The 16,418-nt window shown below is 41.2% G+C and overlaps 1 protein-coding gene and 1 non-coding gene across 4 annotated transcripts in view; one reads left to right on the top strand and one right to left on the bottom strand.

Annotated features, from left to right (window-relative positions):
* Positions 1 to 247: 247 nt before the first annotated feature.
* setbp1 (SET binding protein 1) overlaps positions 248 to 16,418 on the bottom strand; it is a 388,820-nt gene continuing 372,649 nt past the window's right edge. For all 3 annotated transcript variants that reach the window (XM_070868414.1, XM_070868413.1, XM_070868412.1), the window contains exons 4-5: positions 6,923 to 7,084; positions 248 to 1,742 (exon numbers count right to left, since the gene is read on the bottom strand). In XM_070868414.1, the coding sequence (XP_070724515.1) occupies positions 1,174 to 1,742; positions 6,923 to 7,084 (731 nt within the window). In that variant the 3' untranslated portion in view covers positions 248 to 1,173. The remainder of the gene's footprint in view (positions 1,743 to 6,922; positions 7,085 to 16,418) is intronic.
* Positions 13,856 to 13,959, top strand: LOC139252768 (U6 spliceosomal RNA). Its single transcript, XR_011591562.1, has one exon. It is a non-coding gene; the product is annotated as a U6 spliceosomal RNA (small nuclear RNA).

Genomic DNA, 16,418 nt, shown 5'->3' with positions numbered 1-16,418 from the left:
TTGTAATTGTGGAGAACTGTCACTGAAGTATTGCATGAATAAGCATGCTGTGAAATTTATATAATTGTGGAAAATATATATTTTTAAAATCTTTGTTAACATCTATTTACTTTGGAAAACTGTAAGGCCATACAGGAGGGCACACAATGTTATATTTTTAAATGATCTAGATTACAACATCAATTCCTACATTTACAGAAAGTCACTTGCGAACATAATTGCTCAAATTTGAGTGACAAGTGCGGGAGTTGGAGATCAATTATTATTTCTTTAAAAAAAATTGAAATGCAATTCTCATCATTAAAAGAGTAATTTGATTGAATTTCTTTTTACTGTTTTGCATGATATTGCTTCTCAAAGGAAATGCTCAGTGATAGAAGTGTAGGTGTAAATGGGAAATCCAGCTGATCCCTTGAGAAGTTCAGGCTGAATCTATTCTGCGCTTTGCACCTCTTTCAGATCCATTATTTCTGATTAATGTCAGTTTCTGACAGGGTTGTCCATCAAGGCGGGAAAATTTATTTTCACTACATAAAATAAACCTGGGACACTTATCGATTGAAAATGCCCTTTCATGACTTTGTTTTTCTACTTCTGCTGAGTTACCAAGAGCATATGTTGAACTGAAGCAGAAAGTGCTTTATGTGGATAACACTTTTGCATTTAAGGCTCTGTGAGTACAGGATTGCCTGAATGACGGCAAGAATATTTTAAAATTTGTTTGTTTCTCCTTTAATCAACTAGCATATATTGATTATAAATCCAGTATATAAGAAACACTGTTGCAAGCGTAATGTTATTGCTGCCTGCCCTCCCAAGGAACATTTCATTAATACATTCTTCTAACAGGCTGCCAAAAGTACTTGTACTAACTTACCCTTTTATATGCCATTACATGTTGCCCACTTCGCAAATAATGGGTCCGTGGATAGAGCGTGGATAACAGGGAGAAGGAATGTTTGTACAAAATTGTGAAACTGAATTGACATATTACAATACCAGACATTGACAGGAGAGTCTGGTATTTGTAAAGAATGCAGTGAATGCTGGAATGAGGCCATTCCTTTCATATAGTGGATTGTGTGAGAAAATGGTTATTTTAAAATTATCCAACATCCGAGTCTCAGTCATTCCCTTCTCTTTCACCAAGTAACATTAAAGTGCAAGAAGGTATTAGTGATTGGAGGCTGTAGATTGGTAGCTGGTGGCAGAGATGTTCAAACTGTTGTACCTTTTAGAATTTGTGATGATTGCCTCTTTTTCAGATTCTTTGGACTTCCTATGTCTCTTCACTTTTTGCCCAACTTCCTTTTTCTGCTTTCTCTTGGTGCCTTTATCTGACTTAGGCTCCTGCTGCTGTACCATACATATTACAGCTTCAATTGTGTCCATGATTGTGTCCTGACTGGCTGTGGCCAGCGTCTCGGGGGTTAAATTGTACCTCAAACCTCGCTTGTTGGGAAGATCCACACACTTCTCCAGTACTGGCATCTGGTCTGTGAAGTCATCATCTAGCGACACAGGGTGCTTTCTTGGACGGCCTCTCCTCTTTTTCACTATGTTGTTGCCAGTCTTTGACTGCCTTTGCAGCCTTTTGGCTTTCAGGATCTTGTTGACATGGTCCAAGTTCTTTTTTGTTGCGAGAATTTTGTCATAATTGCAAATCTTCCTGACTTCACACTGAATAGCTTCAATTTCTCTCCTCTTCAGCTTTCTCCTTGGTGAAGAACTGGAACTTTGAACTGAATGGAGAGAAACAAAAGGAATCATTTTAATCACCAGATGTGTGATCACTTAATTAGCTTCACAGTATGAGACTATACACTGTCCAATGCCAGACTGATGTTAAAATGGTTTAAAAATGCTTTTGAAGTTACAGACAGCTTATTTTTGAAGTACCTTTTGTACCACTGGTGAAACTCAGCAAGATAACTTGCTCAGGAAATAGAATACAGCTTCTACTACCTAACGTGAAATTATTTTTTTGATCATTGAACTTCCGTTGCCACAAACTTTTTTAATGTATCCTCAAGAATATGACATAAAGCATGAACATAAAAAACCTGGTCTTAATGAAAAACAGCTTCGAGAAGGGCAAAGGGTTAAAGTAGTAGTTATCTCTTTATTTGGGACTACAGTACATGCAACAAATGCTAACGTGTTCAGAATCAGATTTTTATTGAATACTTACATTAGCCTTATCCCAGATTAAAATATCAAATAAATACTTGAAGCAACTGTTTAAGATGTGTTTGGTTTCTTTGACAGACCAAAAGTTACGATCACTTAAAAGGCCAGTTACCGTTGAGAGTTTGTGTTGTTGCGAATCAAGTTCACCTGTGTATTGATGCAAATGTATCGTGTAATTAAAGTGTGAGATCATCCGAAGTGCACTTTGCAAGAGACCACCATTAGCAGGTACTATAACAATGTTATGGCTTCAGACGCACTGCCATATATCTTGAACAATTGATACCTGTAATATAATACTGCTCTTAGAAAAGATTCTCAACTGTAGTTCATTAATGTGCACTACACTGACCAAGCGTTGCTCGCAGTGTCCAGATAAAGAGGATGAGCTAAGAGGAAGGATGACAAGATCACAAGGATGAGTAAAGCCATTCCACCTATCTTAATTCATCCATCCAGAAACACCCTACAGTCCCCCCACCCCCCCCGGTCCATGTCAGCATCTCATTGTTTCCTGAATTATTCCAGGTCTTTCTTTACCTCCACTACTTTATCTGGAAATCTATTTCAATTGTCAATCACTCTGTGTGAAGACGATTACAGAAGCTCAAATTCTGTAGTCTAGAAATTATATCAAGGATGATCACACTGTGATATCTAAAGTAGTAAATGGTATTGATAAAGTAACCCCAGATTAATGCTTCAAAATAAGGAAGGAAGATAGGGCCATAGAACATAAATTTGAATGAGTGGAATGTAAATTTAGAACAGATACAGTAATATAATGTTTGGAATAATCTGTCACACAGAGGTGTAGAGTCAAAACATTAGAGCCATCAAATTGCAGTTGGATGCTTTAATGAGAGTTAGGCTACTGGAGGGATGCGCTTCAATTAACCAAATGATGCTTTCTTGTCCATGTTTCTTTTATATTCGTATAAACTACACAGTTGAGAATCTAAGTTCAAATGCTTTGCATTTATTTGTTTAATTTGTATGTAAATAAACAAAAAGGGGTGGAGTAGCTTTATGACTGGAAGCATGGAACATTGTTACCTGTACCCCCAATATAAAATGTATAATGTTGTCATGATCAGTGTCACGCAATAATACTCTCACTTGTATAGTATGGGAGGGGTGACAAAACCATAGACCTTAGGAAGCACCATCTATTTTGAAGGCATAGAACAAGGAAATGTGTTTTACCCTGCGTAAACATCTGTAAAAATCTCAAAGAATTGGTTTAACAAGATTTTGTTTTATATCGATAATTAAACACTATTTTCTAAATGTAGCAAGAACTGCTTTCAACACGTGCATCATACAGGAATGCAGTCATTTTAGTGCAAAGCAGGTCATGTTTCAGTCTTGTTTAATTGCTATCATTATTAAAGCCCAGGAACGCCTTCAGAGATTCCCACCAAGTTTCACCGAACAGCTGGGTTCATTTGTAGATCTCTTTCCTCCGCAAAAAAAAGTTTTTTTTTTTAAACAAAGACTTTCAAAGGAGCTCTTATTAATGACAGGAAATTCTCAGAAACCTTCCATTTTCTCATTAAGGCAACTTCTTAAGTTTTCTGTTTCTTACTTCAACACATGGGTTGCAGAGAAGCGCTTCGGACAGGATTGCCCTAATTAATACAAAAGTGCTTTTCATAGTAAACAGACGCAAACAGGTCTCAATGGCTTTAAGCGAATTGAACACTGTCTGTTATTGGAGGCTAAAGTACACTCTTTGTCTTGACGTGGAGGGAAAATTGATCAAAGTCTTAAGGGAAGAGATGAGCTGACATACCAACATTTTTAAAACTTGGAAATAACAAGAACTTCACATTTCAAATTACCATCATCAATTTCATCCATAATTAAATATTCCAGCAGATGATTAGAGACACACTGATCATTGTAAAAATACCAATGGATCTCTTGTGGCATTGCACATGGGGAGTTGACCAAGTGGAGTCTTTAGATGAAGTGGGATTAAAGGGCTGGAGATAATTAGACCAAGATGTGTATATGTAGTTCTGTTCCCATTTCATATATTCATATGTCACATATTCTGTCCTTAGTTTTATGCAATATTTGATTTGATATTATCAATAGTTAATATATTAAAAATGTTTTATCTGTGTGCACTCCTTGTCAACTTTTTCTATTATAAGTTCCTATGTCCACATTTAAAATAGAAATGGCCCATATTGCCTCGTCATGCTGTAAATTAGGCTAACACTTCAGTGCAGAACAAGGGAATGCTGAACTGTTCCCAGGTTCTAATTTTCATATGAGACATTAAACTGAGGCCTCTTCTGCCCTCTAAAGAGATGTAAATGATCTCACGGCACGATTCAAGTAAGAGCAGGGGAGTTCTCTGTTGTCCTGGTCAACATTTATCCCTCAACCAACACCACTGAAGTATATTAACTGGTCATATATCTTATTGCTCTTTGGGGGGACCTTGCTGTGAACAAATTGGCTGCTGTGTTTCTCCATGTTGTAACACTTCAAAAGAACACCATTGGTTTAGAAGTGCTTTGGTATGTCATGGGATCATGAAAGATGCTATATAAATGCAAGCTCTCTTTTTCTTCAATTTTAATGTATAAAAAGAAAGACTTGCATTTATGTTGTGTTTTTCACGACCATCGGACATCTCAAAGTGCTTTACAGCCAATGAAATACAATGAACACTGTTGTAATGTGAGAAATGTGGCAGTCAATTTGCGCACAGCAAGCTCCCACAAACAGCAATGTGAGGAGGTTGGGCCTTTACTCATTGGAATTCAAAAGAATGAGAGGTGGTCTTATCGAAACGTATAAGATTATGAGGGGGCTTGACAATGTGGATGCAGAGAGGATGTTTTCACTGATGGGGAGACTAGAACGAGGGGGCATAATCTTAGAATAAGGGGCTGCCCATTTAAAACTGAGATGAGGAGGAATTTCTTCTGTCAGAAGGTTGTAAATCTGTGGAATTCGCTCCCTGAGAGAGCTGTGGAAGCCGGGACATTGAATAAATTTAAGGCAGAGATAGACAGCTTCTTAACTGATAAGGGAATAAGGGATTATTGGGAGCGGGCAGGGAAGTGGACCCGAGTCCATGATCGGATCAGCCATGATCGCAGTAAATGGCGAAGCAGGCTCGAGGGGCCATATGGCCTACTCCTGCTCCTATTTCTTATGTTCTTATGACCAAATAATCTGTTTTTGTTCTGTTGATTGAGGGATAAATATTAGCTAGGACACCGGGGATAACTCCTCTGCTCTTCTTTGAAATAGTGCCATGGGATCTTTTACATCCACCTGAGAGAGCAGGGCCTCAGTTTAATAACTCATCCGAAAGACGTCACCTCCGACAGTGCAGCACTCCCTCAGCACGGCACTGGAGTGTCAACCTAGATTTATGTGCTCAAGTCCCTGGAGTAGGACTTGAACCCACAACCTTCTAATTCAGAAGTGGCAGAAATGTTTTTTAAAAAAAAAAGAATTTCCCCATCGATTACACCAACCTCAGTGCTGTCACTGCAACTGAGACTAGAGAACAGAACAATCTTTTTTGCCCTCAGGTTATCAAATACTCTGGACCAGCAGATAGATGATAATGCTCTTTCTGATCCTGAATACATCAATGAATATGTGGATCAGACTCCCATCAGAATCAGTTGAGTTGATTAAGTCATTCAACAACGAGCTAGAATTGGTTAGGATTGGAAATTACAGATAGAAACATTAAATGAAATGATTAACAGCTCCATGGGACACTCTTGGCCTCGGCAGCTGCTGGGGTGGTGGTGGTGCAGTGAGAGTGGGTGAAAGGGTCTATAGACTATAGATTGAACTTGGCATTATTCTGGTCTTTTTGGCTCCATTTAATCACTGGAAAAATCTCCTGAACCGTAGTGTAGATGGGTGATATCCCTGAAGAAACTTCTGCCACCAATGTTGCCCCTTCATGTCTTCTTTAGAGTAATACATCAACAAAATTCATAATTTCTTCATAAGTGGAAGCACTATGCCTCCAGTGGAGTGCAGTATTAAGTGCCCAATTTGAGAACTAATGAGCCAGTTAGGTACAATTGCAGTGAGCATACAAACATCAGCTGCACAATGGGCATCAGTAGGTTGGAAGGGGTAATGAGCCAGGGTTCTTGCTCATTATTCACTGTCAAGTGGCCATCGAGGCTCACACATGAGGAATGGCCACTCCTTTCAGTACTTTCCGGAGAGAAGGGAGGAAACAGAACAAAATTAGGAGAAAAAAAACAAACCTAAAGCAACTGAACCTAACCAGCTTTAAAATGTGTTGTGTGTTTGTGTTATGAAGCCAGGCTCAGATTTCTTAAGCAAGCTACAACTCAGCTGTTACACAAAGAATCATAGGTTCGAATGAATAAACAAAAAAAAAAACAAAAAAAAAAAAAGGGGGGGAAAAAAGGGCCTTGAAAATGTCTGGAGTGTCACCCAGGTCGGGTGGCACCGTTTATTGTTTTTTATGTTTTCACAGGTGAACTCAAAAGAGTTTCGAATGAATAAAGCTATGTTTGGGTCCAATGAATGTTACCAACATTGGTTAATTAGTTCAAGAGCTAGCAACTGGTAAGAGCCACAGTTTATTTGTTAAGTACTTCATGTGCAGGATTACGTGAGAATCCAAAGAATAAAGTGTGAGCTTTGAAGACCACTTTCTGATCATCACTGCAGAATTGAGCAATTGTCGTTAATATTGTCAACTAACCTGATTCACACGATGCAGATGGTGAAGGTCGGGGAGGTGATGCCAGAGTTGAGACTGTAATACTTTCAGTAGAAACTGCTTTCTTTCTGGTTATAATGGAAAGGCCACTATCATTTTTGTGCAACATCATTTGGTCCAGCTTGGAGTGTGAGCTTATTAAACCTAACAGTAGGAAAAGAAACACATGATAAACCACATTATCTCAAAGCCTGGCAAAGTAATCCTTCTCATCGTGGTTTGAACTCATGAACATTGGTGGTGTATAGTAAGTAAGTTTATTGTCTAGTGTAGAACTGAGTGAGACTGACTAGGAAGGTTCCACATCAACTTCTGATGTGTGCTGAGTTTAATTATTTCAGCTGAGATAGTGGTAGGGTACTACAATTGCCCTTAAGTGCCTGGGCTTGGGAAAGAAAAATCAGTTAGGGTTCCACTGCTGATTACTATCTGGTGACTCATGCTGGAAAATGCACATGGGTGGGTATCGGGCAAGGACTGAATCGGGCTCAACTATGATTCTTCTCTCAAACAGCTTATTGGCAATCACTGTCTCCCATGAATAATGGGCCCCTGGGGCAAAATACTGTGGCTGTAATTTTGCAGACCTTGGCGGGTCCATGGCAGGCGATGTCGGTGGTGGGTCCCGACCCGTTGCTGTCTCCATCCCAGCCTCTGAAATGAATTTCCCTTGATTGGGCTTGTTAAGTCCGCCCAGTGCGTATCCCGGGCCAATTGAATAAAGTGGGTCTGATGACGCCATTTAATGACATATCATCAGCCGGTTTCCTTAAAGGGACCATGGTCAACTTTATTTTGACATTTGTGCTGTCAGTGCTCTGCTGCAAACACTGCACAAAGGTGCACGGCTGCACCCAGGCTCTTCCATGACTCCCTCCATATGCAAGGAGATCAACACCGTCTGGTTGCATATTGCAGAGGAGGGCATAAGCAGGGATGTGGTCAGGAGGATCTGGGTGCAGTGCCACAAAGGTTTCAATGATCTCAGTAGATCATGAAACGTTAGTACAAAGCCACACTCAATCTCATCCTGCTGTGCTTCTCATGACATCCCCATCATTCTGCCTTCCCTACCCTACCCCTGCACATCCTTACTCACACCAACTTACCTTGCACCTACATCCATCCCTCCCTATCTACATTATCAAATCCCCATCTCACTATCCACCCCTCATAATTACCCTCATCCTAGTGTGATCATACCAACTAATTACAAACTTGGGTGTTTTATGCAATGCTCATGTAGAGTTTATTTAATGTGCTGTCAAACATTGAAACCCTTATTTTCAACACTTTGCATTCTTGGACAGATTTGTGTGCACCTTTGGAAGTGGCTTGGTGAGTTGCAGTGAATGGTGAGACATAATGATAACGCCCGCAATGGCGATGAGTATGAAAGGAATGGCTTGGGCATTGCAGGGATGCTTTATGGTGTTGGTGTGGGGAGGTGCCAACCTGGTGTATTATGTGGCAGCCAGGCTGTACAGCATCAACTGAAGTAAATCTGGTCATGATGAGGCCATCCCTGGCCTCTTGGGCAACAACCTGGTCGGGTGCTGATGCCCTCTGTCCTGTGCAGCATCAGGTGATTGTTGAAATGGTTGGTGGTTGTTGTTGGTGTTGGGCTGATCGTGGTGGAATTCTGAGGAACAAGGTGAGAGAGTATAAAGGGCACCCATGCTGATGGAATAGAAGGCAGGTGAAGCAGAGATGACAGAAGCCATCTGTCAATGGTGAGAGAGATAATGAGGTCAGACTGGATGGAGACTTGTGCAAAGACTTGCAGCATCCTGAATCTGTTGTGAGAATGCAGTGAGGAAGAGTTTGTGGCTGAGGGAAGATTAAGGTGGAAGCTTTTACTGTACATTTGAAGCTGTCAACTCAACAGCTGATTCAATCGCCACTGAACTCCTCCCTCAGCTTGACCGGCATGGACCCTGTGGACGAGCTGTCGAATGCAGAAGGTGAGCTGAAATTCATTCTTAAGTGGCTCTAAACAAGTCACTAATTACCTGAATTGGGTCCCCCGCTGTGAACCTGTTGTTGTGTGCCGGGTCTGCTCAGCGTTCACAGACCCAACATCAAGGAAAGGCGTGTGGCAGCGGGTTCACATTGGGGTACTGACCCACTGAGCCAAGACACACTTTCCCACCTGACCCACCACCGATCGCGCTCGCTGACCCTGCACAAAATCCAGCCCTATAAGTCAACCATGTGCCCCAGCAAGAGGCAGCAGTTTCAAGAGAGAAGGATGCAAAACTGGAGAGAGAGAGAAAAAAATTAATTCCTGTATGGTGAAGCTTCTGACTGGTCGAAGGAGAAAAACATAAGAAATAGGAACAGGAGTAGGTCATATGGCCTCTCGAGCCTGCTCCGCCATTCAATAAGATCATGGCTGATCTGATCATGGACTCAGCTCCACTTCCCCGCCCTCTCCCGATAACCCCTCATCGTTTACGAAACTGTCTATTTCTGTCTTTAATGTCCCAGCTTCCACAGCTCTCTGAGGCAGCGAATTCCACAGATTTACAACCCTCAGAGAAGAAATTTCTCCTTATCTCAGTTTTAAATGGGAGGCCCCTTATTCTAAGATTATGCCCCCTAGTTCTAGTCTCCCCATCAGTGGAAACATCCTCTCTGCATCCACCTTGTCAAGCACCCTCATAATCTTATACTTTTCGATAAGATCAGCTCTCATTCTTCTGAATTACAATGAGTAGAGGCCCAACTTTCCTCAGAAGTCAACTCCCTCATCCCCAGAATCAACTTGGTGAACATTCTCTGAACTGCCTCCAAAGCAATATATCCTTTCGTAAATATGGAAACCAAAACTGCACGCAGTATTCCAGGTGTGGCCTCACCAATATCTTATATAGCTGCAGTATGACTTCCCTACTTTGCCCTGCTTATGAGAGGTTTAACTGCAATCCTCTAATATATTTAACTATCATATTTAAATAAATACAAATATTTCAATAATACAGATGTTCAATTGTTTTAATATCTGATAAGTATAAAACTATTGGAAAAGTTCTAAACGAGCAAAATTCTCTTGCTTACATCACAAAATACCTAAACACAAAAATGAATCGACTTGCTCAATAAAATAATATTTAAAGTAACTATTTGATGAGTATCTTTCTTATTTCCATCACAGTTTTATGATACTTTTATGATACTTACTGTGTACTGCTAGCAATGGACAACACACTTTCATATAAACATTGTAATGTTTTGGGCAGAAGCCTTTTGCCCTTCTGGCTTACTCTTCCAAACCACCTCTAAATTTCCTTACTGTGATTCTTCAATTAATAAACATGTATCCTCTTTCCTTTTAAAAGCAATCATGGTTTTCTGTTCCACTGTCCTTGCTGGCAAAATGTTCTACAGTACGACATCTTGTTACTAAAACAAAAGTTACCTACATTTCCTATTTCTTTTGACACCCTTAACCATAAACTGTGTCCTCCACTCCTTGCATCCTGTGCCCAATAGAAAAAACTTTCCTGGATCTAAATTCTTCAAACCTGTAAAAATCTTAAAAGATAAATATCAAGTCCCCCTTCACCCTTCTCTTCCCGAGAGGGTAAGGTCCGAGGGTAGACAATCTCTCCTCATGAATCAACTTCCATCCTTGCTGCAACACGAATACCAACACTAAACACAGCTCCAGCTTTGCCTACAAGCCAAAGGCTTAATGGGATGAGTGCTTCTGATACTTTGCACATTTTTATCTGGTTAAACACGTGCAGTAGCCCTGCATATATTTGGAGATCTCCAAGGTGAGGCTCTTGCCAACCCTATTAGATTCCATGTGTCAGATACCCAACAGACTAAACTAAAAGATTCTGGAGTATAATGCTCTTTTAATGCAAATCTAACAAAAATATAATTCTTCAAAGTTTTGAAATAATGCTTAGTTAGCACAGCAAAAATTCAAAACAGCAATTAAGAGGGATGGTTATCTCTAGTCTACAATGTCTCATTTAATAGAATTTAAAAGTCAGAACCACACATAATACTTTCCGTCTTTTAAAGATGCAACTGGTAATCGGTTTCAACATGTAATTACCAATCATCTCATAACCTAAACAGCCATAACAATAAAATGTGTATTAATTTTTAATGCTTCCCTTCAAATTGTGAAATAATTTGTTTCAAGATTTGAGAAATGTACTGACTGTCTGTGAGATAATAAAGAGGTTTTAAAAACAAATTAATCCAATTGCTCATCCAAATATTCAGTTATTAAGACTCATTTACTACATAGCATAAAACTGTAGCACATAAGGACACTTTTCTAACTATTGGGGATTCGATTTGGCCCAGGTTGCTCATATTACTGCTATTTAAAATTCATTGTCTCATTAATAATGCACCTTATTTAATTCATACTTTAGTTGTTCTGAAAGGATACAGGAATGAAAGCAGATGGAGAATTTTACTGAACACCAATTTTTTTTGTTTACTACTAATGTCTGAATAATGTTAAAGAAAAATGGATTAATTCATACAATGACTATTATTTGAAAAATAATTTAGGTGCACTTATCAATGCAATAGCAGAGGCTGTCACAGAGAACAATAACTTGTAATGAATACCTTACACTGAAAATGTTGAATGTCGACAGTGAGATTTGAAGCACTCATTTAAAAAAGCGATTTAGTGCTCAAAGGGTTAACATTGATAATTTGGTGGAATTCTACCACATTTGGTTCTAGTCAAAACACAGAGCCAAGTTTATACCGATAAACCTTCTGATGTTGCCCTCCAACCTCTGGCAGCCACTAAAAATCTTTCTGAAACACGGCACAATATAGCCAAGCCATTCGTTTTCAAAAGCCAACTGTCACAAACCATTTATCTATGAAAATATATACCTGCACAGAATGATCGCATTAGATGCTTGATTTATAAAGCCACTTCTTGGAAAGAGCAGTCACATCCTGTTGCTGTGTTACTCTACCCTCAACTCAAGGTTAAACCATTCCCAGATCCAGTCCAAAATCAAAGAAAGCTCATACTTACTTAGCTACAGAAACCACGGACATAAAAAAGGTCAGACTCTTTCAATGGTTAACACCATTCGGATGGATCGACCAGGTTTTTAACTTCCATTTAGTATTCACAACATAGCACAGTTGGACACTGGAAAAACTCTCTACTCTTCTTTGAACAGCCTTAAGATTCTGAACATATATCTAAATCACTGAAATAAACAGGCAAGACGTTAGTTTAATGTCTCATCCAAATCACAACATCTCTGATCTACACTCCCGTCAGTTTAGACTATAAGCTGAAATCCACAATCTTCTGACCCAGAGCCAAGAATGCTAACAGCAGAACCAAGCTAAGACTGGAGATGTGAACAAACAATTTAATAATTCAGATTCCCTGCAGAATAAAAACATTTTTAAGTGAACAAATCCTTTCCTTCACTCTTTATTTACCGTGCATATATTTAAAAATCCTCTTTTTGCAACTGGTGGTGTTCCCAATGATCTTGGATTCAATGTTACTCTTCACTTCACTTTTCTCATATGCATTTGCTCATCTTACAAATCAACCTACCTATTGGATTCCTTGTACACTGTCAAGGTTGTCTGCATATCTCGAATACCATTCTTTACATCTCTACTTAACCGCAATGCTGCTCTTTAATCTGTTTTGATTAGGCCAGAATGAAACAGCGTTTGTATCTGACCATAAAATGTCACACTCTTAACATCAATTCCTACCTGCTGCCAATTTACATAGAATATTTTGTCTATAGATGCTCGTCATTCTCTTGTCATTTCTTATTAAGAGCCTGGAAATGACTCTTGAATGGACTTTAAAAAGTTATCATTTTGGAATCAAATACAGGTTGAGAGTCCGAAATCCCGAGTTCCAAAAGTCGGAATGTTTTGAAATCCGGACACCAGGCCGATCCGTGGTGGGGTCATCTGGAAACTGGAAAATATTCCGAAATCCAGACACCCCCGCCTCGGCAGCCTGACTTCGCCCGCCCCGACCTCACCCTCGGCACTCGACCTCGCCCTAGCCCTCGCCCCGGCTCTCGGCGGCCTGACCTCGCCATGACCCTCGGCACCCAAACCTCGCCCCTGCCCTCGGCGGCCCGACCTTGCTCCAGCTCTCGGCGGCCTGACCTCGCCCCGGCCCAACCTCACTCCGGCCCTCGGCGCCCTGACCCTCAGCACCCAAACCTCGTCCCGGCCCTCGGCGGCCCGACCTTGCTCCAGCTCTCGGCGGCCTGACCTCGCCCCGGCCCAACCTCACTCCGGCCCTCGGCGCCCTGACCCTCAGCACCCAAACCTCGTCCCGGCCCTCGGCGGCCCGACCTTGCTCCGGCTCTCGGCGGCCTGACCTTGCCCCGACCCGACCTCACCCCGGCAGCCCGACCTCGCTCCGGCCCTACCTTGCTCCAGCCCTCGGCGGCCCGACCTCACCCTGGCCCGACTTCGTCCGCCCCGGCCCTCGGCAGCCCGACCTCGCCTCGGCCCTGGCTCCCCCTTCTCCCCCCGGTCCCGGCCCCCCACTTCTCCCCCTTACCTGGCTACCAGACCCCACCTACCTCGACCCAGGCAAAGACATTGCAAAATCCGGAAATACCTGGAATCCGGAACGGCCTCGGTCCTGAGGTTTCCAGATTTCGGACGCTCAACCTGTAGTTTATTTATTATTTTGACGGATGTCACTAACACGATTAGAGTACGAAAGTAAAAATACATACGCAAAAAATACTCATTTTGAAAGTGCCGCTTACATTTATTTAATGATATTGTGTAACCTTAGACCGCCAGCCTTGAACTGAGTCAGTGTGGGGAGTTGCCTGCCACCTTCAAGCCTCTGCCAATCTAACCTTTCGTTTCTCTAATGACACATATACTGTACAGGAATAGATTTGATTGTATGTCTGTAACTGGCAGCACATATACTAAAATTGGAACATTGGAGAAGATTAACATGACCCCAGCGCAAAGATGACATGCAAATCCGTTAGACCTAAGATTGCAAAGGGTGGTAAGAGCAATAATTCAACAGCACTGTAACAAAGGAGTTTCTTCGTCCCTTAAGTTAACGTATTTTAAAAAAAATGAACAAAACCAAATTCTCATTGCAGTTATTAAGGGGGGGGGGGGGATAGAAGATTGGCTGACAAACAGAAAACAGAGAGTCGGGATAAATGGTTCAATCTCGGGTTGGCAATCAGTAACGAGTGGGGTGCCGCAGGGATCAGTGCTGGGACCGCAACTATTTACAATCTATGTTAACAACTTGGAAGAGGGGACTGAGTTTAATGTAGTCAAGTTTGCTGATGATACAAAGATGGGAGGAAGGAAAATGTGTGAGGAGCACATAAAGAGGCTGCTGGAGGACATAGACAGGCTAAGTGAGTGGGCAAGAATTTGGCAGATGGAGTATAATGTTGGAAAATGTGAGGTCATGCACTCTGGCAGAAACAAAATCAAAGAGCAAGTTATTATTTAAATGGAGAAAGATTGCAAAGTGCTGCAGTACAGCGGGACCTGGAGGTACTTGTGCATGAAACACAAAAGGTTAGTATGCAGGTACAGCAAGTGATCAGGAAGGCCAATGGTATCTGGGCCTTTATTGCAAAGGAGATGGAGTATAAAAGCAGGGAAGTCTTGTTACAGCTGTACAGGATATTGGTGAGGTCACACCTGGAATATTGCATGCAGCTTTAGTTTCCATATTTACGAAAGGATCATCATCATCATAGGCAGTCCCTCTAACGAGGATGACTTGCTTCCACGAGAGTTCACAGATGTTTCAATGAAGGACCTGATGTTCCAGTCCTGAACTCAAGTTGAGGGGGTGGAAGATGCCTGTGCGTGAATTTTTTTAACGTGTGGTGACCATTGCACATCAGCCACCACACGGGATAAACTTGCTGCGGAGGCAGTTCAGAGAAGGTTCACTAGGTTGATCCTGGGGATGAGTGGGTTGACTTATAAGGAAAGGTTGAGTAGGTTGGGCTTCTACTCATTGGAATTCAGAAGAATGAGAGGTGATCTTATAGAAACGTATAAGATTATGAGGGGGCTTGACAAGGTGGATGCAGAGAGGATGTTTCCACTGGTGGGGGAGCCTAGAACTAGAGGGCATGATCTCAGGATAAGGGACTGCCCATTAAGAACTGAGATGAGGAGAAATTTCTTCTCTCAGCGGGTTGTGAATCTGTGGAATTCGCTGCCTCAGAGAGCTGTGGAAGCTGGGACATTAAAAAAATTTAAGACAGAAATATACAGTTTCTTAAACGATAAGGGGATAAGGGGTTATGGGGAGTGGGCAGGGAAGTGGAGCTGAGTCCATGATCAGATCAACCATGATATTATTGAATGGCAGAACAGGCTCAAGGGGCCTTATGGCCTACTCCTGCTTCTATTTTTTATGTTCTTATGAAAGTTTGCTTTCAGTTTTTAAGACAAATTCCACAGCTCGATTGAAATTAAACCATCTTGACAGTCTGTAATTTTCATATTTCTCTCCAATAATTCAGTTTTTGGGTCGTTTATTCCTGTTTGAGACTACAGGATTTGTTCAACCTGTCTGCTGCTTATCCAGCCTGGTACAGGTGTTCATAGCTTCCTCTTCACATACATTGAAATCAGTCTCCACTGATTTGGTGTAGCAGTTTTTACAAACACAGTGTAGTTTCATTGCAATATTACTGTGTGGATGGTGTTGTGACAGCTGTAGATGTAGAGTAGCAGAGTGACTATAAAGATTTGTGAATATCTGCCACAGTATTAATTCTGTTACTTGTACTGAAGAGTCACATTTCACATCAAATTGAATGTTGCACAATCAGAAAAAATAAATTGGCTGCAGGCATCAAGTGAAATATTACAGATCTAAAAATATACACTATTCTCCTTTTCATAGTTTTATGTGTGAGTTTGTAGATACAACTGCAGCTAGCAAGAAGTAAATTTAAAGAACAACGTTTTTAAACTTGAAGTTAATCTTTTGCATTTTTGTAGAATGGCTGCAAGACAGCTAAATCTCTGCGCACCTACAGATGTTGGGCTTTGAACATGCTGGAAACATTATTTTCCACGGCCAGAGTGTAATGGAATAGCCAGCAGTATCATTCGGATCTTCCAGCTCTACATTCCTCTGAACAAGTACTAGTCTCAGACTTGTATCTCATAGTATGATTTTGTGTCAGCTATGGCTCAGTAGTAGCACTCTCACTTCTGAGTCAGAAGGTTGTGGGTTCAGAGATTTGGAGGACAAAATCTAGGCTGACACTCCAGTGCAGTACTGAGGGAGTGCTGCACTGTCGGAGGTGCTGTCTTTCGGATGAGAGATTAAATCTAGACCCCATCTGCCCTCTCAAGTGGATGTAAAAATTCCTATGGTACGATTACAACAGTGACTACACTTGGCTATAAAGTGCCCTGAGGTCGTGAAAGGTGCTATATAGATGCAAGTTCTTTCTTTGTGTGT

Source organism: Pristiophorus japonicus, chromosome 2 (assembly GCF_044704955.1).
Source record: "Pristiophorus japonicus isolate sPriJap1 chromosome 2, sPriJap1.hap1, whole genome shotgun sequence".
NCBI classification, from domain to species: Eukaryota; Metazoa; Chordata; class Chondrichthyes; family Pristiophoridae; genus Pristiophorus; species Pristiophorus japonicus.
The sequence above is the reverse complement of the archived record's forward strand: the minus strand, read 5'-3'. Positions and strand labels throughout refer to the sequence as shown.